The sequence below is a fragment of the Cetorhinus maximus genome, chromosome 12 (genome assembly GCF_964194155.1).
Source record: "Cetorhinus maximus chromosome 12, sCetMax3.hap1.1, whole genome shotgun sequence".
Classification (NCBI taxonomy): Eukaryota; Metazoa; Chordata; class Chondrichthyes; order Lamniformes; family Cetorhinidae; genus Cetorhinus; species Cetorhinus maximus.
The window spans coordinates 124,670,523-124,694,337 of record NC_135890.1 but is presented as its reverse complement, the minus strand read 5'-3'; the positions used below and the strand labels follow the sequence as shown (position 1 = coordinate 124,694,337).

The 23,815-nt window shown below is 47.1% G+C and overlaps 2 protein-coding genes across 2 annotated transcripts in view; one reads left to right on the top strand and one right to left on the bottom strand.

The window, feature by feature from the left end:
• The window catches only part of eif2b1 (eukaryotic translation initiation factor 2B, subunit 1 alpha), a 1,065,098-nt gene that overhangs the window by 835,968 nt on the left and 205,315 nt on the right, over positions 1–23,815 (top strand). The gene's annotated exons all lie outside the window — the stretch shown is intronic.
• The window catches only part of dnah10 (dynein axonemal heavy chain 10), a 350,590-nt gene that overhangs the window by 286,708 nt on the left and 40,067 nt on the right, over positions 1–23,815 (bottom strand). Inside the window, 2 exon segments of the mRNA XM_078554603.1 lie at positions 2,313–2,507; positions 11,482–11,680. Coding sequence (XP_078410729.1) covers positions 2,313–2,507; positions 11,482–11,680 — 394 coding nt within the window.

Genomic DNA, 23,815 nt, shown 5'->3' with positions numbered 1-23,815 from the left:
TGCCAGGGTTAGAAAAGTGTAGCTACGAGGAGAGATTGGATAGGTTGGGTTTATTTTCCTTAGAACAAAGAAGGCTGAGAGGTAACTTGATTGAGGTGTACAAAATTATGAGGGGAATAGATAGAGTGGACAGGATAAAATTGTTTCCCTTGGTGGAGAATTCTAGAACCAGGGGACATAGATTCAAGATAAGTGGCAGAAGGTGTAGGGCGGACATGACGAAGAACTTTTTTACGCAGAGGGTAGCGGGTGTCTGGAATTCGCTGCCCAAGTTGGTGGTAGAGGCAGAAATTCTAAACTCTTTTAAAAAGTACCTGGATCTGCACCTTAAGTGCTGTAAACTGCAGGGCTATGGGCCGGGTGCAGGAAGGTGGGATTAGAAAGGGCACCCCTGGGTGTCCTCGGGCTGGCATGAACAAGATGGGTCAAATGGCCTCTTTCTGTACTGTAACTTTTCTATGGTTCTATGGTTATAACCCCACCATCCCAGGAATCAGTTTGTGAACCTTTGCTGCACTCCCTCTATGGCAAGTATATCCTTCCTTAGGTAAGGGAACCAAAACTGTACACAATACTCCAAGTACGCTCTCACCAAGGCTCCATAGAATTGCAGCAAGATCTCTTTACTCCTGTACTCAAGTCATCTTGCAATAAAGGCCAACGTACCACTTTCCTTCCTAATTGCTTGCCAAACCTGCATGTTAACTTTCAGTGACTCATGAACAATGACACCTAGGTCCCCTTGGGCATCAACACTTCCCAGTATCTCACCATTTAAGAAACACTCTGCACTTCTGTCTTTCCTACCAAAGTGAATAACTTCAATTTTTTCAACATTATAATCCAAATGCTGTGCTTTGCCCACTCACTTGGCCTGTCTAAATCTCCTTGAAGCCTTTTTGCATCCTCCTCACAGCTCACATTCCCACCTAGTTTTGTGTCACAGTAATATATCTAAATTTGCTGATGATACAAAGCTAATTGGAAAGGTAAGCTGTGGGGAGGACACAGAGGGGCTGCAAAGACATATAGACAGGTTAAGTGAGTGGGCACAAGGTGTCAGATGGATTATAATGCAGGGAAATGTGAAGTTATTCACTTTGGCCATAAGAATAAAAAAGCAAAATATTTTTTAGAAAGCATGGAACTTGTAAATATAGAAGTTCAAAGAGACTTGGGTGTATTCATACAAGGATTGCAGAAAGTTAGCATGTAGGTGCAGCATACATTTAGGAAGGCAAATTGCGTGTTGGCCTTTATTGCAAGGGGATTGGAGTACAGGAATAAAAAAATCTTGCTACGATTGAACATACGAACATACATGCAAACAAACATATGAAATAAGAGCAGGAGTAGGCCACTCAGCCCTTCAAGCCTGCTCCACTATTCAATAAGATCATGGCTGATCTGATTATAATGTCCCGCCTACCCACTGATAACCTTTCATGGTTTTGAGGAGACCACATTTGGAATACTGTGTGCAGCTCTGATCTCTACATTTAAGGAAGAATATATTTGCATTGCAGGCAGTGCAGTGAAGGTTTACTAAATTGATTTCTGGGATGAAGGGGTTATCCTATGATGAGAGGCTCAGTAAATTGGACCTATTTCTCTGGAGTTTAGAAGAACAAGAGACAATCTCATTGAAACATACAAGGGGCACAGTCTCAGGATAAGGGGCTGATCATTTAAGACTGAGATGAGGAGTAACTACTTCACTCAAAGGGTTGTGAATCTTTGGAATGCTCTACCCCTGAGGGCTGTGAATGCTCCATCATTTTTCATCTCTCAGGGAATTAAGGGATATGGGGAGCAGTTGGGAAAGTGGTTTTGAAGCTCAAGATCAGACATGATGGTATTGAATGGTGGAGCAGGCTCAACAAGCCATATGGTCTACTTCTGCTCCTAATGCTTGTGTTCTTGACTACAAGAGGTGCAAAAAAAACAGGGAAATTACTTGTTTCTGCACAGAAATTTTACATACGAACATACGAATTAGAAGCAGAAGTAGGTCACTCAGCCCCTCGAGCCTGCTCCGCCATTCAATAAGATCATGGCTAATCTGATTGTAACTTCAACTCCACATTCCCACCTACCCCTGATAACCTTCCACCTCCTTGTTTACTAAGAATTCATCTAGCTCTGCCTTAAGAATGTTCAAAGACTGCTTCCACTGCTTTTTGAGGAAGCGAGTTCCAAAGATTCAAGGCCCTCTTTTTGAGGATTCTAAAATATTAATGCCTTAATGTGAAACAGATTTTATCATAAACAAATTAAGAGATTCGATCAATGTTCATCCAATGTTACTATACCTGAACCTGAGTATCGAAATCCTCCATTACAACCTTCCACATTTGGCTATGACGAATGCTAAACAAATCAAAGGATAATTCCACAATAGGTACAACCAGATCATTAACCCTTTTAACTACATCATCAATCCGCTTAGGGTCTCCAGTTACAGCTTTCAATTCTGGTCCAAAGATGTTGTAAAATTCTTCTCGTATCTGGTGATTTTACAAGACCAAACAGAATTTTCTTTGTTTAATTTGTGTTGCTCTGATGTTTACAATAATTAACAAAAAAATACATTTCTTCATGATGATCAATCAAAACATCTACTTATTACTTAGTAATGAGTTTCTGAGTTTGTACCACTGAGAATGACTATTAAATATTCTGAATGTTAGAAGATGAACAAGAGGCAGCACTGGAAATTCTGGGGTGAACCCACAGCTTACCACGTTGTGGCACATCAGGTTGAAACATTAACCTATGCTGCTAAGTTTAATAAGTATACAAAGCTTGCGCATTACATCTTTAGCCTTTTTAGAGCAAATCTGTTTACTTTCTTGTATCTATAATAAACCTGCACACATTTTGTGTATAATGGAAAGGAGGGGGATTAAACAGCCCTGATTTCTCCTCTCACCGCCCATCCGTAACCAGAAAGGTGTTTTGATTTTGATTTCCCTCTTTATAAGTGGTGGTGTATTTTTCCTAAACACTCAGTTTTGGTATGATCCAATTTCTATCAAAACTCCACAGCAAACTCGAGATAGGGTAAACTCAGAGGGCTGATTCATTCGCACACGTTCAAACATGAGAGGAGGGGCCGCAACATAGCCTCCTTTTTCACTCACAATAAAAGGGAGGAATAGAGAAAGAAAGGAAAAAAAAACAGGATAAAGAATTATTGTTTCACATGAGTCCAGAGTCCAGAATCAAAGTCCAATGGTGTATTTTTTCACAGAGCATAGGCAGCAAGTGATAGACAGGGCTAAGCGAACCCACAACCAACAGATCATATCAAAGCTCTGCAGTCCTGCAACATTCAGTCGTGAATAGTGGTGAACAATTAAACAACTCACTGGAAGAGATGGCTCCACAAATATCCCCATCCTCAATGATGGGGGAGCCCAGCACAGCAGTGCAAAAGATAAGGCTGAAGCATTCGCAACAATCTTCAGCCAGAAGTGCTGAGCAGATGATCCATCTCGGCCCCCTCCGGAGTCCCAGCATGACAGATGCCAATCTTCAGCCAATTTGATTCACTCCACGTAATATCAAAAAATGGCTGAAGGCACTGGATACTGCAAAGGCCATGGGCCCTGACAATATTTCAGCAATAGTACTGAAGACTTGTGTTCCAGAACTTGCCACGCCCCTAGCCAAGCTGTTCCAGCACAGCACAGGCATCTGCCTGGCTATGTGGAAAATTGCCCAGGTATGTCCTATACACAAAAAGCAGGACAAATCCAAACCGGCCAATTATCGCCCCATCAGGGGTCATCAACAGTGCTATCAAGCGGCACTTGCTTAGCACTAACCTGCTCTCTGATGCCCAGTTTGGGTTCCGCCAGGGCAACTCAGCTCCTGACATTACAGCCTTGGTTCAAATATGGACTAAAGAGCTGAGCTCTCGAGGTGAGGTGAGAGTGACTGCCCTTGACATCAAGGCAGCATTTGACCGAGTGTGGCACCAAGGGGGCCTAGCAAAACTGCAGTCAGTGGGAATCAGGGGGAAAACTCTCCACTGGTTGGTGTCATACCTAGCACAAAGAAAGATGGTTGTGGTTGTTGGGGGTCTGTCATCTCAGCTCCAGGATATCACTGCAGAAGTTCTTCAGGGTAGTGTCTTACGCCCAACCATCTTCAGCTGCTTCCTCAATGACCTTCCTTCCATCATAAGGTCAGAAGTGGGGATGATCACTGATGATTGCCCAATGTTCAGCACCATTCGTGACTCCTCAGATACTGAAGCCGTCCATGTCCGAATGCAGCAAGACCTGGACAATATCCAGGGTTGGGCTGACAAGCGGCAACTAACATTCGCGCCATACAAGTGTCAGGCAATGACCATCTCCAACAAGAAAGAATCCAACTATCGCCTCTTGATGTTCAATGGCATTATCACCACTGAATCCCTCACTATCAACATCCTGGGGGTTACCTTTGACCAGAAACTGAACTGGACTAGCCATATAAATACTGTGGCTACAAGAGCAGGTCAGAGGCTAGGAATCCTGCAACGAGTAACTCACCTCCTGACTCCCCAAATCCTGTCCACCCTCTACAAGGTACAGGTCAGGAGTGTGATGGAATACTCCCCACTTGCCTGGATGAATGCAGCTCCCACAACACTCAAGAAGCTTGACACCGTCCAAGACAAAGCAACTCACTTGATTGGCATCACATCCACAAATATTCACTCCCTCTGCTGCTACTGTGCATCAGTGGTGGTGTGTACCATCTACAAGATGCACTGCAGAAATTCACCAAAGCTCCTTAGACAGCACCTTCCAAACTCACAACCACTACCTTCTAGAAGGACAAGGGCAGCAGATAGATGGGAACACCACCACCTGGAAGTTCCCCTCCAAGTCACTCACCATCCTGACTAGAAATATATCGCCATTCCTTCACTGTCGCTCGGTCAAAATCCTGGAACTCCCTTCCTAACAGCACTGTAGGTGTACCTACACCACATGGGCTGCAGCGGTTCAAGAAGGCAGCTCACCACCACCTTCTCAAGGGCAATTAGGGATGGGCAATAAAGAACAAAGAACAAAGAAAAGTACAGCACAGGAACAGGCCCTTCGGCCCTCCAAGCCTGTGCCGATCATATTGCCTGTCAACTAAAACATTTTGCACTTCTGGGGTCCGTATCCCTCTATTCCCATCCTATTCATGTATTTGTCAAGCTGCCTCTTAAAAGATAATAAATTAAAAATAAATGCTGACCCAGCCAGCAAAGCCCACATCCTATAAATGAATTTTTAAAAATTTTTTTAAACAGAGTTGGCAGGCCGAATGGCCTGTTTTCTGTGCTGTAGTGTTCTATGGTTCTATGGTTTAAACTGATGCTGGATAATTGACTTTTCCAGTACAGCTGACTTCCATGGGATAAGCACATAGAGATGAATTAGACTTGTAGGCACTGATACAGAAGTTCATGGCTAATCTGATTGTAACCTCAACTCCACATTCCCACCTACCCCCGATAACCTTTTACCTCCTTGTTTGGTAGAAACAGTGTAGAATTGGGGCCAGGCAGTTAAACATGGACGGAGCTCTGGTTCTGAGCTGCTGCTTGGTTGATGGCAGATGGCAGTCTGAGCTTTGCAGCTCCACAAGGCAATATTACAGGTTCCAGCAGCTTGTTAGGTGGGGGAGGTCACGTGACTCCCACCTTCACTTTGGCTTGGGCAAAGGATATATATTCCTTAGTCTGGATTCTTGAGATTGGTAATGTTTCAACCATTAATAATTTCAAGAGGTTTCAGGGTCCAGACTGGTTGTCTCTGTTGGCCAGGCCTGGTCTTAGAAATATAAATGGCCTTTGTACAATTCCCTTGGACTAGATCTCTGCAGTCACAGGTGTCATTAGCACCTCTTTAGAGATAATGAGATGCAGCTTCTCTAAATGCCAGACATTTCAGTTTGTTTGTGTCATGGCCAGCCACGGCTTCAGTCATTTTAAAGCCTTTGTCCAGATTTTTTAAAGATTTTATAAATTAACCATGATGATATATATATAATATATATATTATAAGAATATCGAGTGAGGTCTTAGCCCCCTGACACATGTCTGTTCTACTTGAATTCTTGTAACATTTTAGTCACACTTTTTGTGTTAACTTCTTGTCATTATAATTCTTGATGTAATAAGGAATATGAATTTCTGGGTACTATGAAAATCAAGTGATATGTCTCATGAAACTAATTTATTGTGGTCTATTGTAAAGTAGGTTTATGGGTGTGAGTGTGAATGGCTGTTTGTGTAGCTGATTTAATTGAATTAGAGTCAGATAGACTGTAAGCTTAAGTTAAGGCTAAAAGGCATTTGAAATGCTAATGAGTAAACATGAATGAGGGCTTAGCATGTAAGGTGTGAAGGAAATATGCATTTTTAGATATGTGAAGGGGTTGTTTAGGTTTCAAAGGGATGTTTACAACTAACAAGGTAAGCAAGGTCAAGCAGTGTGTTTATTTTTCCCAAAGGTGCTGACCATATTGGCAACATGAAAGGTTTTTATATAATGGGAAAAGTAAATTTTCAAAGACAAACAGAACAATGAATTTACAGATTAAAGAGAGAGAAACATATATAAAGAGAATGGAAGGCTATGTTGGGGGGCCATGTAAGATCTAAGAGGACTGTGTAAAACAGCCTTGGGGAAGCCTCCAGCCACTTTAACAGAAGTCTGCTGTGTCCTGTAACCAAAGGTGGAGGAAAGCCTTTGGAATTCCACTGTCAGGTCGGTGCTGTGGTAAACTTGCTGGCTTGGTGTTTAAATTTAAAATCTATTTTGGATGGTTGGAGCTAGGACACTACCCTGAGGAACTCCTGCAGTGATGTCCTGGAACTGAGATGATTGACCCCCAACAACCACAACCATCTTTCTTTGTGCTAGGTATGACTCTAACCAATGGAGAGTTTCCCCCCTGATTCCCATTGACTCTAGTTTTGCAGGGCTCCCCGATGTCAAACTTGCTGCCTTGATGTCGAGGGCACTCACTCTCACCTCAACTCTGGAGTTCAGCTCTTTTGTCCATGTTTGAACCAAGGTTGTAATGAGGTTAGGAGCTAAGTGATCCTGGCAGAATCCAAACTGAGTGTCAGTGAGCAGGTTATTTCTAAGCAAATGCCACTTGATAGCACTGTTGATGACCCCTTCCATTACTATACTGATGATCGAGAGTAGGTCAATATGGCTGTAATTAGGTGGGTTGAATTTGTCCTACTACAGGGACATATCTGTAAAATTTACCACATTGCTGGGTAGATGCCATTGTTGTAGTTCTACTGGAACAACTTGGCTAGGGACACGGCAAGTTCTGGAGCCTGTTGCCAGAATATTGTTAGGTCCCATAGCCTTTGCACTATCCAGTGCCTTAGCCATTTCTTGATATCACGCAGAATGAATTAGATTGGCTGAAGATTGGCATCTGTAATGGGGGGACCTCCATGGAAGGCCAGGATGGATTGTCAAATTGGCACTTCTGGCTGAGGATTGTTGCGAATGCTTCAGCCTTATCTTTTGCACTGATGTGCTTGGCTCCTCCATAATTGGGGGCATTTGTGGAGCCTCTTCCAATGAATTGTTTAATTGTCCACCACCATTCATGGCTGGATATTAAAAGTACAATATTAAAAGAGGTAGGGAGGTAGAGGTGGCTTGGTGTAGGGAGGTGCACAAGAAACTGGAGTCAGTGGATCAGGGCATTCCGGAGGGGATTGTCGCACCAGATGAGGTTATTTATATAAAGTTAAGTGCCCTTTCTTTTATTGAGTGAGCATCAGAATATTAAGACTTATTATCCGTTATCTCCCTTACAGTTCAACAGATGAGGTGTCACCAGTGTTCCTGGCAATAGAAGAATCTGTTTGAAAGAGGATGACAGAGTTGGTAGAGAGAGAGGAAATCTGTAGCCCAAAAATAAATAAATCTGTTCATTACGTACATTGGAGTGACTCTACTACTCTTAGCTCTCTTTCACCAACATCTCCAAAGGACATGGTCATTACTGTCTGTGATCCTTTTGTACTGAAAACTTGGGGCTGAATTTTACGCCAATCGGGCTGGCACGTGCCCAACCCAATTGGGTGTGAAATCGCGTGAGATGACGTCGGGCGAGCATCCCAATGTCATCCTGCACTCGTGATATTTCCATCAGCAGGCGCACCCAAACGTCAGAAGCACACCCGCTGACAATTAGGAGGGCAATTAAGCCCAAAAGACACAATTGTTTGTCATTTTACATAGGCCGTTAATTGGCCAGCCAGCGTGAAATCACGGACGGGGACTGGTTGCGGTCAGCGGTCCGTTTCCCGGCCAATCCCGGGCCCGCTGATCGCGCCCACCTCCTGAGCTGAAAATTCAGGCCTTGGATTTGCAGCTTCTGTGATAGATTCTATCTTTGTTTACAGTGCTTATTGTAATGTTGCATTGAGATCCAACGGTTAGCTAACAACCATGACGTGAGAGGTTTCTTTAGCGCAGTCAAGGCCACCTATGGCCCAAGCACCCATTGCAAGAATCCTCCTCAATCGCCTTCTCCCTGTGGCTGAAGAGCTCCTCCCAGAGTCACAATGCTGATTCTGCCTACTAAGGGGCACAACAGACATGATCTTCACCTCGCAGCAACTGCAAGGGAAACGCAGGGAAGAGCACCAACCCTTGTACATGACCTCCTTTGACCTCACAAAAGCCTTCGACACTGTCAACCGTGAAGGGTTATGGAACATCCTCCTCCGTTTCAGCTGCCCCCAAAATGTTGTCCCCATCCTCCACCTGCTCCACGATAACATGCAAGCCGTGATCTTGACCAACAGATCCACCACAGACCAAATCCACATTCAGACTGGGATCAAGCAAGGCTGTGTCATTGCACCGGCGCTCTTCTTGATCTTCCTTGGCATAATGCTCCATCTCACCCTCAGCAAGCTCCCCGCTGGAGTGGAGCTTAACTGCAGAACAAGCAGGCACCTGTTCAACCTCCCCCGCCTGCAGGCCAGATCCAAGGTCGTCCCATCCTCTGTCATTGAACTACAGTATGCAGGCGATGCTTGCATCTTTGCACATTCAGAGGCTGAGCTCCAAGCCATCGTCAACACCTTCACCGACGCAGATGAGAGCTTGGGCCTTACACTAAACATCCATAACATGAAGGTCCTCTACCAACCTGCCCCCTCCACACCGCACTGCCCCCCCCCACCCCCCCACCACCACCCCTGGTTATCAAAATCCACAATGAGGCCTTGGACAAAGTGGACCACTTTCCATCCATTGGGAGCCTACAGTCAACAAGGGCAGACATCGATGATGAGGTCCAGTACCACCTTCAGTGTGCCAGCATAGCCTTCGGCTGCCTGAGGAAGAGAGTGTTTGAAGACCAGGACCTCAAACCCAGCATCAAGCTCATGGTCTACAGAGCAGTAGTGATACCCGCCCTCCAAAATGGATCAGAGACATGGACTATGTACAGCAGGCACCTCAAAACTCTAGAGAAGTACCACCAATGCTGCCTCCGCAAGATCCTGCAAATTCATTGGCAGGATACGCGCACCAACATCAATGTTTTCGCTCAGGCCAATATCCCCAACATCGAAGCATTGACCACGCTCAATCAGCTCCGCTCTTTGGGTCACATTGTCCACATGTCTGACACAAGACTTCCGAAACAAGTGCTCGGAGCTTCGGCACGGCAAGCGAGCCCCAGGAGGGCAGAGGAGAAGCTTCAAGGACACCCTCAAAGCCTCCTTGAAAAAGTGCAACATCCCCACCGACATCTGGGAATCCCTGGCCCAAGACCATGCGAATTGGAGGGGAAGCATCCCTGGAAGGAGTTGGACACCTCAAGTCTCATTGCCATGGGCTAGCTGAAGCCAAGCATCCACAGCAAAAGGAGCGTGTGGCAACCTGGGCACCCCATACACCCGTTCCCCCTACCACCTTCTGCCTCATCTGTGACAGAGGCTGTAGGTCATGCATTGGACTCTTCAGTCACCTGAGAACTATTTTTTAGTGTGGAAGCAAGTCATCCTCAACCCTGAGGGACAGCCTAAGGAGAAGAGAAGATTGAGGGAAAGCTTGAAGTCCAGTAACTATGTTTAATCTGGCAAAGTTTCTGAATGTAGTTGCACTCTGGATGTTTTGAATTGAAATGAAGGTCAGCAGGAGGTGGCTTCACAATTCTTGAAGAACACCTTGTGTCTCGCAAAGAAAGTTTAAGGGATTAATTGTCATTTGAGTCAAATCTCTTCTTTCTGAGAAAGTTTTGTCCAAGTTTAGGTGCTTTCATCAATTTTCTTTGAAAATATAGTTCCTTCACTAAAGTGCAGAGGACCAGAAAGGAATAGAAGAAAAGGAGTTGGTCATTCAGCCCCTTCTGCCTGTTGCGTCAATCTAGCTGGACCAATCCCAGTCCTCACCTGCTGCTACTTGTTATAGAATGAGGCTAATTACAGGATTTGAGAAATGGCATCCCAGTCATTTCCCCACACCACCTGCAGCTCAGGGAAGCAAGTGTAGAATTTGGATCCTATCTGAATAAAGAAGTATTGAAAAGGAAAGAAACTTATGGCCTTTGTCTCCCCAAGGGAAGGAGTTGACAGTTTATAAATATCTGTGAATCTAAATAGAAACTTGTACAACAATTAGCCTCTAATTGATCTCAGGTTGTGCCTATTTAATTCTCCTGGGCTTTGCGACATTAAATAAGCAGGCTGATGTTACACATAATAATACATTACTCACTATGTACCATAATGTCCCTGTCCTTACAAAATATGAGTAAGGGGAAGTGGTAGAGTAGTGGTATTGTCACTGGACTACTAATCCAGAGGCCCAAGGTAATGCCCTGGGGACCTGGGTTTTAATCTCACCACAGCAGATGGTGAAATTTGAATTCAATAAGAATCTAAAACATGAGCGACATTGAAGGAGATTGATGAGTAATGCATTTACAGCCTTGCATTATGTAGATGATATCCATTTAACATTTCAACATAAATTCCTATGACCACATTTAGGATAGAAAAATGACTTTGTAAATCTGTTACATTGGAATTACACTCCCCCACCAGTGAAGACACTGCAGCAGCAACACCAATGGCAGGTGGCATGTTTATAGACAGCTTCCATTATAAATGGTAATCACAGAGATTTATAATGCAAATATATAAAAATATGGACAGAATGTATGATTTTGAAATGGGGGGGCTGAATCATGTCTGTGCATCCTGGTCCCCGTATCCCCTGCCGTTTAATCTCACTGTACCTGAAGACGACACTTTGTCCTGACTCCGAGCATAACATCACAGGGGATCAACTAGTAACTATTATAATCTTCTACTGAAGTAAAGATCAATAAACATCATTAAAATGTTTTAAAAGGATATTTCTTAAAAGCTCAAAACATGTTAACCTCAAACAGAAAATGTTCATAGGGTTTTTTTTTTATCATTTGCCATACCTGTAAGATCTCATAAATATGTTGACAGATGGTAATCATGTAATCAGTATTCTCAAACAGTCGTTTCCTATCAAATTCCCAGCGTTGATCTCTTCCTGAAGCTTCAATTTTAGAACGAATATCGAAGTACGCGTCTTTCCATACCTGGAGGGTGTGTTTGGCTTCTAAAACACTTTGCTTTGCTGCTGTTGAGCTGTGCCTTACAGATAAAATAAAGGAAGACATTTGGAGAGTTAGTAAAGCTCTTTATCAGAACACAAAAGAGAAGACTAGTTCAACTCTGTCGGCTTTAATGTGTCTGAGAGTTACACCCAAAAGGGACTGACGAGACTGTGACACCCATCAGGGACTGACGAGAATGTCACACCCACCAGGGAAATGACGAGACTGTCATATGCACCAGAGAACTCACGAGAATGTCACATAGGCCAGGGACTGACGAGGCTGTCACACCCACCAGGGAACAGACGAGACAGTCACACCCACCAGGCAACTGATGAGACTGTCTCACCTACCAGGGGATTGACGAGACTGTCACACCCACCAGGGACTGACGAGGCTGTCACACCCACCGGGGGCTGGCCAGACTGTCACACCCACCAGAGACTGACGAGATTGTCACACCCACCAGGCACTGACGAGGCTGTCACACCCACCGGGGACTGACGAGGCTGTCACACCCACCAGGAGAGTGACGAGACTGTCACACCCACCAGCGGCTGACGAGACTGTCACACCCACCAGGGACTGACGAGACTGTCACACCCACCAGGGAACTGACGAGACTGTCACACCTATCAGGGAACTGACGAGGCTGTCACACAGACAAGGGACTGACGAGACTGTCACACCCACCCGGGACTGACAAGACTGTCACATCCACCAGGGACTGACAAGACTGTCACACCCACCAGGAACTGGCAAGACTGTCACACCCATCAGGAACTGGCAAGACTGTCACATGCACCAGAGACTGACGAGGCTGTCACACAGACCAGGGAACTGATGAGGCTGTAACACAGACCAGGGAACTGATGAGGCTGTAACAGAGACCAGGGAACTGATGAGACTGTAACAGACCAGGGAACTGACGAGACAGTTACACCCACCAGAGGCTGACGAGACTGTCACACCCACCAGGGATTGACGACACTGTCACACCTACCAGGGACTGACGACACTGTCACACCTACCAGGGACTGACAAGACTGTCACACCCACCAGGGAACTGACGAGACTATCACATCCACCAGGGACTGACAAGGCTGTCACACCCACCAAGGACTGACAAGATTGCCACACCCACCCAGGACTGACAAGACTGTCACACCCACCAGGGACTGACAAGACTGTCACACCCACCAGGGAACTGACGAGATTGTCATACCCACCAGGAAACTGACAAGACTGTCACACCCACCAGAGACTGACAAGGCTGTCGCACGCACCAGGGAATGACGAGGCTGTCACATCCACCAGGGACTGACGAGCATGTCACGCAGACCAGGGAACTGACAAGACTGTTACAACCACCAGGGAATGACAAGACTGTCACACCCACCAGAGAGTGACAAGGCTGTCACACCCACCAGGGAATGACAAGGCTGTCACACCCACCAGAGAGTGACAAGGCTGTCACACCCACCAGGGACTGACGAGACTGTCACACCCACTGGGGAATGACAAGACTGTCACACCCACCAGGGACTGACGAGACTGTCACAGCCACCAGGCACTGACGAGACTGTCACACCCACCAGGGACTGACAAGACTGTCACACCCACCAGGGACTGACAAGACTGTCACACCCACCAGGGAACTGACGAGATTGTCATACCCACCAGGAAACTGACAAGACTGTCACACCCACCAGAGACTGACAAGGCTGTCGCACGCACCAGGGAATGACGAGGCTGTCACATCCACCAGGGACTGACGAGCATGTCACGCAGACCAGGGAACTGACAAGACTGTCACACCCACCAGAGAGTGACAAGGCTGTCACACCCACCAGGGAATGACGAGACTGTCACACCCACTGGGGAATGACAAGACTGTCACACCCACCAGAGAGTGACAAGGCTGTCACACCCACCAGGGAATGACAAGGCTGTCACACCCACCAGAGAGTGACAAGGCTGTCACACCCACCAGGGACTGACGAGACTGTCACACCCACTGGGGAATGACAAGACTGTCACACCCACCAGAGAGTGACAAGGCTGTCACACCCACCAGGGACTGACGAGACTGTCACAGCCACCAGGCACTGACGAGACTGTCACACCCACCAGGGACTGACAAGACTGTCACACCCACCAGGAACTGACAAGACTGTCGCACCGACCAGGGATTGACGGGGCTGTCACACCAGGCACCAGAGGCCAGCGTGAGGGAGAGAAATCATGCCCTGGTGCTTCTCCCGTGTCTGGGCCCCTTATCTCCTCTCCAACCCTCCGACCCGCTATTTCAGCATTTCCCCTCACATCCTTCAGGTGCCCAGAGTAGGGACCTATTGTCATAGTGGGGTTAAACTGCTTCATATAGGTTTAGTAAAACTTCTTGGCTTTTGTATTCTATGCCTCTATTTATAAAGCCCATTAAGAGCGCAGGTTTTAGTATGATACACTTTACAATCACAGCTTTGTCAGACATTACATAAACTTGGTCGTTCATATTACGCAACCAGCTCTGCTTCTTTGAACCTGGCCCTAAGCAATATCCGGTCAGCACCTCCCAAACCCGTGATCTCTACCACCTAGAAGCACAAGGGCAGCAGATGCATGGGAATACTATTACAATGTCAATCGTTGTTAATACTGGACAAGTCAGATCCCAGAGTGAAATCTGGCTTCACAGATCCTAATTTTTTTTTAAACGATGGAGGCAGGTTACTGAACAAATTCTCAGGAGTTCGCTGATGAACTTTTAATGCAAAGAACAAAATATTTATTAAATAAGAAAAATGAACTATATTACACCAGACCAAAAAGGTTGGAAAGATCTCAATATAAACAAAAGAAAATGATTCAAATTCACACTATTCCTTTACCCCAGCAATGTATCTAGACACATAAACCAGTGAAAGGTTATCACCAGCTTGACACAAGGGCTTCTCGCTTGGGACTGGCCCAAAAACGGTTTTCTTCTGGTGGATTCCTGAGCATTCACTTGGTGCTTCTCATCCAACTTGTGCTTCTCCCCAAGACACCCAAAAACCACACTCTAAATTCACTATTTCTTCAGCTGCAGAGCAAACAAATGAGTTCCCCAAACTCATTCTTCCCGTAGCACCTCTGCTAAACTGATCACTTTATTGAATCCTATATCTGATTATTCAGTTAACTACTGTCCCAATAGCCTCCTAGTTTTTCTTTTCAGAGAGTTTAAAGTCCCTGTCTTCTCTCTCCAACACACACTGAACACTCCACAATAAATGACAGGTGCATCCAAAGCAGCTTCCATGGATTTCTTAACAACCCACCCAGACGTTTGTCACATTATGAGCCAACTAATCTCACTGAAACTTCATCTTTCTCATGAGGGTTTCTAACCTCCACATTTGAAGATCTCACCTTGGAATTCTTTCCAAAAGTCACTCCCACTCAGGCAATTTCAACAATGGCCCACCTCACAGGTTTTCAATCTTGTATTCCAAAATTCCTTTCCCCTAGATTTCCGAGTACACTTAAGTGCCACCTTCCAAGCACAATTTTAGAACTTTGGCTGTGCCACTGCTCCAAAAGAGTACCTTTGCCCCAACAGCTTTTAGTACGATGTCGCCAACCTTCAGTTACCTTCTCGGATCTTCAGGGCTTCTCTCAAGCCCACATTGCTTCAAGTCTCTGCACTGCAGCTCTTTAATTCAGAGCCTATTTCTCTGCTCCTTTCTTTTAGCTTAACTTACTGGGAACTATTCCTGATCCCTGTCTTTGTCCCTTACATGGGACTTCCTTCTGGTATCTTACTCCCAGACTTGGGGCCTTCTCCCAGTCCCCCTCCTGTGTCCTGTGCCCAGGGACACCTATTTTGTAATGGCACTCCAGTTCAGGTCATCTGACCTGCTTTTCACGCCGTTTGCCCTTCCTTGCTTCTGGCAGATGCGCAGGACTGGTTCCCAGCCTTGTGAAGGAGATAAATAAACTGCGCACGTGCAGCCATTTGCTGGCCAACACATGCGCAAAAGGCCCGAGGCTCATCAGGAACTAGAGTTCCCAGCCTCTGACTTCTGATTAAGGTAAGTATTTAAGCTTCATCACAATACTTCCACCTTCAAGTTTCCCCCCTGAGTCATACACCAACTGACTTAGAATTATATCACCGATCCTTCACTGTCACTGGGTCAAAATCCTGGAACTCCCTTCCTAACAGCACTGTGGGTGTACCTTCACCACATAGGCTACAGCGATTCAAGAAGGCAGCTCACCACCACCTTCTCAAGGGCAATTAGGGATCAGCAATAAATGCTGGCTTTGGCAGTGACATTCATTTCCCACGAACAAATAAAAAAAGAATTTAACTTCCCAAGCACTGCAAACAACAAATCCATGTACAACTGAGAATATCATGGGCTAACAGTGACATATTCGATTGGCGCACGACTCCTGGTTTCACTTCCAAGACTAAAGTTGGCAAAATCGTCAAGTACCTTAGTATCAAACAATTCACCTGCAATAGTATGCTATTTCCATCCACACAAGTGGGCTTTGTTAACAGAAAAATTGCACTTTAATGCACAAAGTGAGAAATATTTTCTCATTTTAAATTGAAACTAACCACACATGGAGCATAAAATACGAGAGCAAAGTACTGCGGATGCTGGAAATCTGAAATATAAACAGAAATAGCTGGACATACTCAACAGGCCAGGTAGGCATCAGTGGAGAGAGAAACAGAGTCAATGCTTCATGTTCACGATCTGCACTAGTTCTGATGAAGTGTCACTAACCTCTGTTTGCCTCTGCACAGATGCCAACAGATATGAACATCTCCAACACTTCCAGTTCCTACTGGAGCAAAAAATAACCCCTTTTTCCAGCCCTCCAAGGAGCAATCAGGTTTCTTGTGAGCCCCTCATTCCCCTTGAGCAAGAAACCCAGCAGCAGCTGCCTGAGATCTGCTTTGGCACAACATTAAACATGAATTTCAAAACAAAAAGTTAAAGTATGAAGAAAACATAAACAACTTGCTGAGCAAAAAAGAACAATATCGAAGCAAAAAATTGATAATTTCTAAAAAAAACGAGTAATTAATAAAAATGACCATTAAAAATGCCAAGCTAAGTAATAAAACCTTCTTTTGCCTTTTCACTTAAGAAGCAGAGCTAGAGAGAGAGAGAGACTAGGCCCCAACTCCTGGTCACCAGGGAAGGGAGAGGGGACCAGGAACGAGCTAAGGAGTGGAGTTTAACTAACACTGACCTTGCGATTGCCTCTGCAGGCAGACACTCCGAACTGGCCTTGGCGGAATTCATATCATATTGGAGATCAGAAATGGTTTGCCTTTCAGCCTGGGTTTTACTTCTCTCCAGCCCGGTGTGTGGAAAGGCTTTTGAGGACGGAGGAAGAGGAGGAGGGGGAGGGTATATGTGTGTGCGTGTGTCCGCACCAAGCAGCCTCTGTGTGTTTGTGTCCAGCTCACTCCCAGTCTCAGGGTTCTCTCTCTCTCTCACACACACTCACACTGCCTTGCTCACCACTCACTCAATCTTTCACTCACTCCCTCTCTCACTCTCCCACTTGCTCATTCCCTCTGGTTCATGATGAACCCATCTGGTTCATTAATGCCCTTTAGGCCTATGTGTGAGGCCAGACCCACAGCAATGTGGTTGGCTCTTAAATGACCTCAGTTGTAACAAACCACTACAAAGACACAAAAAAGGAATGAAACTGGACGGATCAGCCTAGGCACCGGAAACGACAACGGCAATCGCAGCCTTGTCAACCCTGCAAAGTCCTCCTTACTAACAGCTGGGGACTAGTGCAAACATTGGGAGAGCTGTATCACAGACTAGTCAAGAAACAGCCTGACAGAGTCATCTTCACGGAATCATACCTTACAGATAATGTCCCAGGCTCCACCATCACAATCCCTGGGTATGTCCTGTCCCACCGGCAGGACAGACCCAGCAGAGGTGGCAGCACAGTGGTATACAGTCGAGAGGGAGTTACCCTGGGAGTCCTCAACATCGACTCTGGACCCCAGGAAGTCTCATGGCATCAGGTCAAACATGGGCAAGGATACCTCCTGCCGATTACCACATACCGCCCTCCCTCAGCTGATGCATCAGTGCTCCTCCATGTTGAACATCACTTGGAGGAAGTACTGAGAGTGGCAAGGGTGCAGAATGTTCTCTGGGCGGGGACTTCAATGTCCATCACTAAGCGTGGCTCGGTAGCACCACTACTGACCGAGCCCTAAATGACATGGCTGCAAGACTGGGTCTGCGGCAGGTGGTGAGGGAACCAGCAAGAGGGGAAAACATACTTGACTTCATCCTCACCAGCCTGCCTGCCACAGATGCATCTGTCCATGACAGTATCGGTAGGAGTGACCACCGCACAGTCATTATGGAGACGAAGTCCCGCTTTCACATTGAGGATACCCTCCATCGTGTTGTGTGGCACTACCACCATGCTAAATGGGATAGATTTCGAACAGATCTAGCAACTCAAGACTGGGCATCCATGAGGTGCTTTGGACCGTCAGCAGCAGCAGACTTATACTCAAACATAATCTGCAACCTCATGGCCTGGCATATCCCCTACTCTGCCATTACCATCAAGCCAGGGGATCAACCCCCTGGTTCAATGAAGAGTGCAGGAGGGCATGCCAGGAGCAGCACCAGGCATACCTAAAAATCAGGTGTCAACCTGGTGAAGTTATAAAACAGGACTACTTGAATGCCAAACAGTGTAAGTGCAAGTGATAGACAGAGCTAAGTGATTCCACAAGCAACAGATCAGATCTAAGCTCTGCAGTCCTGCCACATCCAGTCATAAATGGTGGTGGACAATTAAACAACTCACTGGAGGAGGTGGCTCCACAAATATCCCCATCCTCAATGATGGAGGAGCCCAGCACAGCAAAGCAAAAGATAAGCCTGAAGCATTCGCAACAATCTTCAGCTAGAAGTGCCGAGTGGATGATCCATCTCTGCATCCTCTGGAGGTCCCCAGCATCCCCGATACCAATCTTCAGCCAATTTGATTCACTCCATGTGATATCAAGAAACGGATGAAGGCACTGGATACTGCAAAGGCTATGGGCCCTGACAATATTCCGGCAATAGTACTGAAGACTTGTGCTCGAGAACTTGCCACGCCCCTAGCCAACCTGTTCCAGTACGCAGGTGAGTATCAGGCCGAATCACCTGGCGGGTTGGGAGCTGATTCATCCACCCGCCATCAGTTGGCGGGTTTGAAGGTCCGGGCACCATATTTAAAGGCCAGTCCAACACATAACCTCGGTCACTCCACTTCCAAACCGATACAGAGATGTCTTGCAGCCAAGAGAAGGAGGCCGAGAGCCTCAAGAAAAAGGCAGAACCCTGCTTCCTCCACCAGGCCCTCCAGGCCTTGATCAGAGGAGTGCAGGCACACAAGCAAGTTCTGTATCCCAGGGATGGCTGCGGGAAGTGCAGCAGCCTCGCCTCTCCAGCCTGGGAGGCCGTCATAGAGCAGGTCAGCACGGCTGGCAACAGCGCCCAAAATGCCATCCAGTGCAGGACGAGGATGAATGATCTCATCCACTCAGCCAGGTAAGTCATCCATCAACTCCCACCAATATCAAACTCTTATCATGACATCATGCACTCAAACGGCTATTCTCTTCAGGGATCTCACACAACCATTAGCGGGGGTCACATTTCTCTCACCGAGGCATTCACATCATGACCATCCCATCTATCATGTTGCTCACACTCCATCCTCTGGCCCTGCTGGGGAGGGCTCACCACACACAGGGGCATGCGTCTCACCCAGCCTCTGCTCCATCCCTTCTTATCACATGCCTTTCTTTCTTCCTCATACAGGCCAGGCTGGCACACAACAGGCACAAGAGGTCGCAGACCAGGGGAGGGACAGTGCGTTTGAGGAGGCTGCAGCTAAGCTGGCTGCGGAGGACAGGAATTGCTCCTGTGCAGAAAGGGAGATCGGCCTCTCCCAGCAACCTAGTACGGATCAAAGCTCCATCACTTCATCAAATCCTGACATTCACAGTGAGTCACACGTAGTTTTACATAGTTCATGCTCGATAACTGAAATTCTACTTTCTATTTTCCAGGCACCAGCAGATTGAGGCTCCCAAGCCAGTCGAACACTAGTATGAGCCCCCAGACCACATCTGAAGAGGAAGCTCTGGAAGAACTGTCATGGCGCTCACACGCACCCTCCACCAGCTCAGAGACACACACATCAGTGGGGCACAGCTGTAGATTAGACTCGGGCTCACTTTCTGGGGAACACCTCACTGACACTTCTCTGCAGTAGTCAGAGGCAGGGACCACCCAGGTCTCCAGCATTCAGAGGGCCCGCTCAGTTCGAGTCAGATGATGAGCTTCTAGAAGTCGCTGCCAACTCGATGCTGGAGATGCAATGACAGGAATACTCCCCACTTGCCTGGATGAGTGCAGCTCCCACAACACTCAAGAAGCTGGACACCATCCAGGACAAAGCAGTCCGCTTGATTGGCACCACATCCACAAACATTCACTCCCTCCACCACCGACGCACAGTAGCAGCAGTGTGTACCATCTACAACATGCACTGCAAGAATTCGCCCAGGCTGCATAGACAGCACCATCCAAACCCATGACCACTACCATCTAGAAGGACAGGGGCAGCAGATAGATGGGAATACCACTGCCTGGAAGTTCCGCTCCAAGTCGCTCACCATCCTGACTTGGGAGTATATCGTCATTCCTTCACTGTCACTGGATCAAAATCCTGGAACTTCCTTCCTAACAGCACTGTGGGTGTACCTATACCACATGGACTGCAGCGGTTCAAGGCAGCAGCTCACCACCACCTTCTCAAGGGCAACTAGTGATGAGCAATAAATGCTGGCCCAGCCAGCGAAGCCCACATCCTGTGAATTATTTTTAAAAAGGCAGCGGAACATCAGGCAGAGGTTCAACAGTCATTCAGCCATACTAGAGCAAATGATGGAGGAGCTCTTCCGCATTCTGTCTGATGTCCTGGCTCCAACACGCGTGCGCCTCAAGGTCACCACGGGAAGGCAGGCGACCACCACGGAGACCTTTGTCCAGCAGGTCTTGCCGGATTTTCAGCAATCCTGGCCACACACCCTGGTGGACACCATCAAGATGTAGGCAACATGGGGACAAGGCACCTTGACCTCCCTTCAGATGCACCATCTCCTGCAGGAGTCAGGGCAGGGCATTCAGGCACCCACAGGGAGAATGAGCGCCAACCAGGCACCCCTGGGGCCCTCCTCTCAGGATACTCCAAGGTTGTGCAGCCGTTCACAGCCCCTCTGACTGTGATTTTATCCACCAACTTCCCAGGCCGCCGAGGGTGCTTCTGCCCTGAGCAGGTGACCCTTATCTGGCCGAGACCCTCCAAGCCCCAGGCCTCCAGAGAACACCCACCAATGTCATCTCAGACAACAAGGCATAGCAGTCAGCAGTCTGCCTCCACCTGGGCTGCACCCGGGCGTAGTGGCAGAATTAGGAAAGTTAAGAAAAATTGGTGTCACTTTTGGGTCATGGGTGTGCTATACATGTAAAGAAATTGCACTTTTGTGAATATATTTAATGGTTATGTGAATGTTTTGGGCAACTGAAGGCATTGTGATTTTGTACTTTGGACTCCTCTTATTTCGAAGTTTAGCCTTCCTTCCACTCAGTGATAGCATCCCACTGTGAGATTAAAATTCCTGTGATGTCAACCTCAGTTGGTACTCTCCGCACCATTGTGTGATGTCAGGGAGATGTATTTAAATCTTTATTTGAAGTGTGTGATGTAAGCATTTCTAATCCTTCTTCCTCAAGGAACACCGTTAAATAAGGACAGCTCATCAGCATTGATGTTCTAGTGGCATTTGTGTCTCCTTTGTGGAAGTGGCAAAAGAAAAGACATGCACAGGAGGAGGAGATCCCTAGGCATGTCCAAATCTTAATCGCAGCAGTATTTGCATCATTGGATGGCGCGAAGGCTCCAAGTCTTCTCTCACGTCGCTCTTGTTCCTAACTCAACTCTCAGTTCTCAGTGAGCTCACTCACAGGGCCCCACAGACCAACACAAAGATCATGGCCTGGTGATGCATGAGACCAGAATGCACAAGTGTGAATGCAGGACTCATTCTCACTGCAAGTGGGTGGACATCCCCTGAGATTAAAGTAAATGGCATTGAGGGCTAGGAGAGATGTGGCCATATTCCCTCATTTAACTTTATTCTTCCTGGAACCTGTCAGCAATTAATATATCACTGGCATGTCTCCCACAGCTTCCTTCCTCCATGGCGTGATCGCGCTCATACTAACCCTCAGCAGCCTCCTGGGCCTCTGGATCTTCATCCTCCAATGAGCTCTCATCTTCCTCCAGTTCATTCTCTGGCGAGGGTACACCTCTTTGTATTGCCAGGTTGTGAAGGGTGCAACACAATGCGATTATGCAGGAAGCCCTGTTGGAAGTCTATTATACTGAGCCACCTGAGCGGTCCAAGCATCTGAAGGGCATCTTCAGAAGCTCTATAAGGGAGTGCGTGGAGCTGTGAGCAGCGTTGTACCTCTCCTCGGAAGGGCTCCATGGGCGACACACCGGTGCCATTAGGCTGCATTTCAGTGGGTACCCCTCATCCCCAATCAGCCACCCTTGCAGACATAATGGCCCCTCGGAAATCTCAGGCGCCTTGGAATGATTTGGGATGTAGGAGTCATTGCAACTCCCTGGGTACCGTGCACAAACGTGCAGAATGTGCTTCTGGTGATCACGCGCCAGTTGTAGATTAATGGAACGATAGCCTCGCGGTTTATAAACATTAGGGCCTGCTGCCATGGAGCCTGTATAGCTAAATGGGTGCAGTCTATTGCACCTTACACTCTTGGGAAGCCTGGGATAGCAGCGAAGCCAGTGAATCTCGCAGCCTGGCTACCTTCGTCCAGAGGAAGTCTGACATAATGATGGGCCTTACTGTAAAGGGCATTTGTGACCTGTGGATCCTTGGAAAGAACCAGAGGCAAAGAAATTGAGCGCTGCAGTCACCCTCAAAGCCACTGGCAGGGGATACCCTCCAACTCTGCGTGGTGTCAGGTCTTCACGAAGAATGTGGTATATGTGACGTACCAGAGCTTGGGACAAGCACAGGTGTGCATGGCATTGCCTGTCAATCATTTGTAAGCAGGAAACTCTTCTATGATAAACCCTAGGTCTGGCGATTCGCCCCTGTTGTCTGCGTCTCTCCTCCTGTTCATGTTCTGGCTCCGCTTGACCATGTCCCTCAGGCGTGGCCTCCAGCTGAAGGTGCGCGCAGAATTGCCTCTCCTTCCTTTGCCTCCTCCATTGCATTAGGACCCTGACAAAGGCAGCATTGAGCCCTTGATCCATATGTGCTTTTGCCTTCTCTCTGAAAGGAAACATTGAAGATATTAATGATTCAAGCGGCAAGAAAGTGAAGCTCAGAAGATGAAACGTATGGAAGCTGTAAGGGTCCATAGCTTTTCCTGCCCCACTTGCATGGTGGCTGATGCAGCCCTGTCCTTGAGACACTAGCACACACATCAAAATGACCAAGGTGGCATCACAGATATGAAACATCTTGAGCCCTGCATTGGATGCTAAGGTTTAATTGAGGTGAGTAACCCAACCTAGCTCTGTACTCCAATCTCTGATGTGGCATATTAATGACCAGTCAGTTGCTCATGGTCAAGGAGTGGATGCCCTTTGGCCGTTATGAGTGTCAAATCTGGCAAGCCCATGACTGGCCTTCATTGATGGAATGCCATGTATGATACAGCCGTGCCTCCTTCACTATTGCCTGCATTCCCAAATTCTACATTCCTATGCGTTACTTTTGAGATGCAGTGACTGTGTTATGAAACCACTGAGTTCTGAGTAGCTCTTTAACAGTGCTAATGAAGCCATTGCCTTTAAGTGGCTTTCATCGCAAGGAGGTCTTCCGCCTTTCTTTCTAAGCAGATTTCTGTTCACTCCTGCAGCAACAAGAAGTTAGAGGGCGACCCCAGAAAGACCCCCCACCATGTTCGCCCTCCCCCGTCACTGCAATTCCACAGCCTTCCTTCCCCATTGCCCAATTTCATCAACCCTACACTCACCTCACAGCACCCCCCCCGACCACACCCCCCCCCCCCCC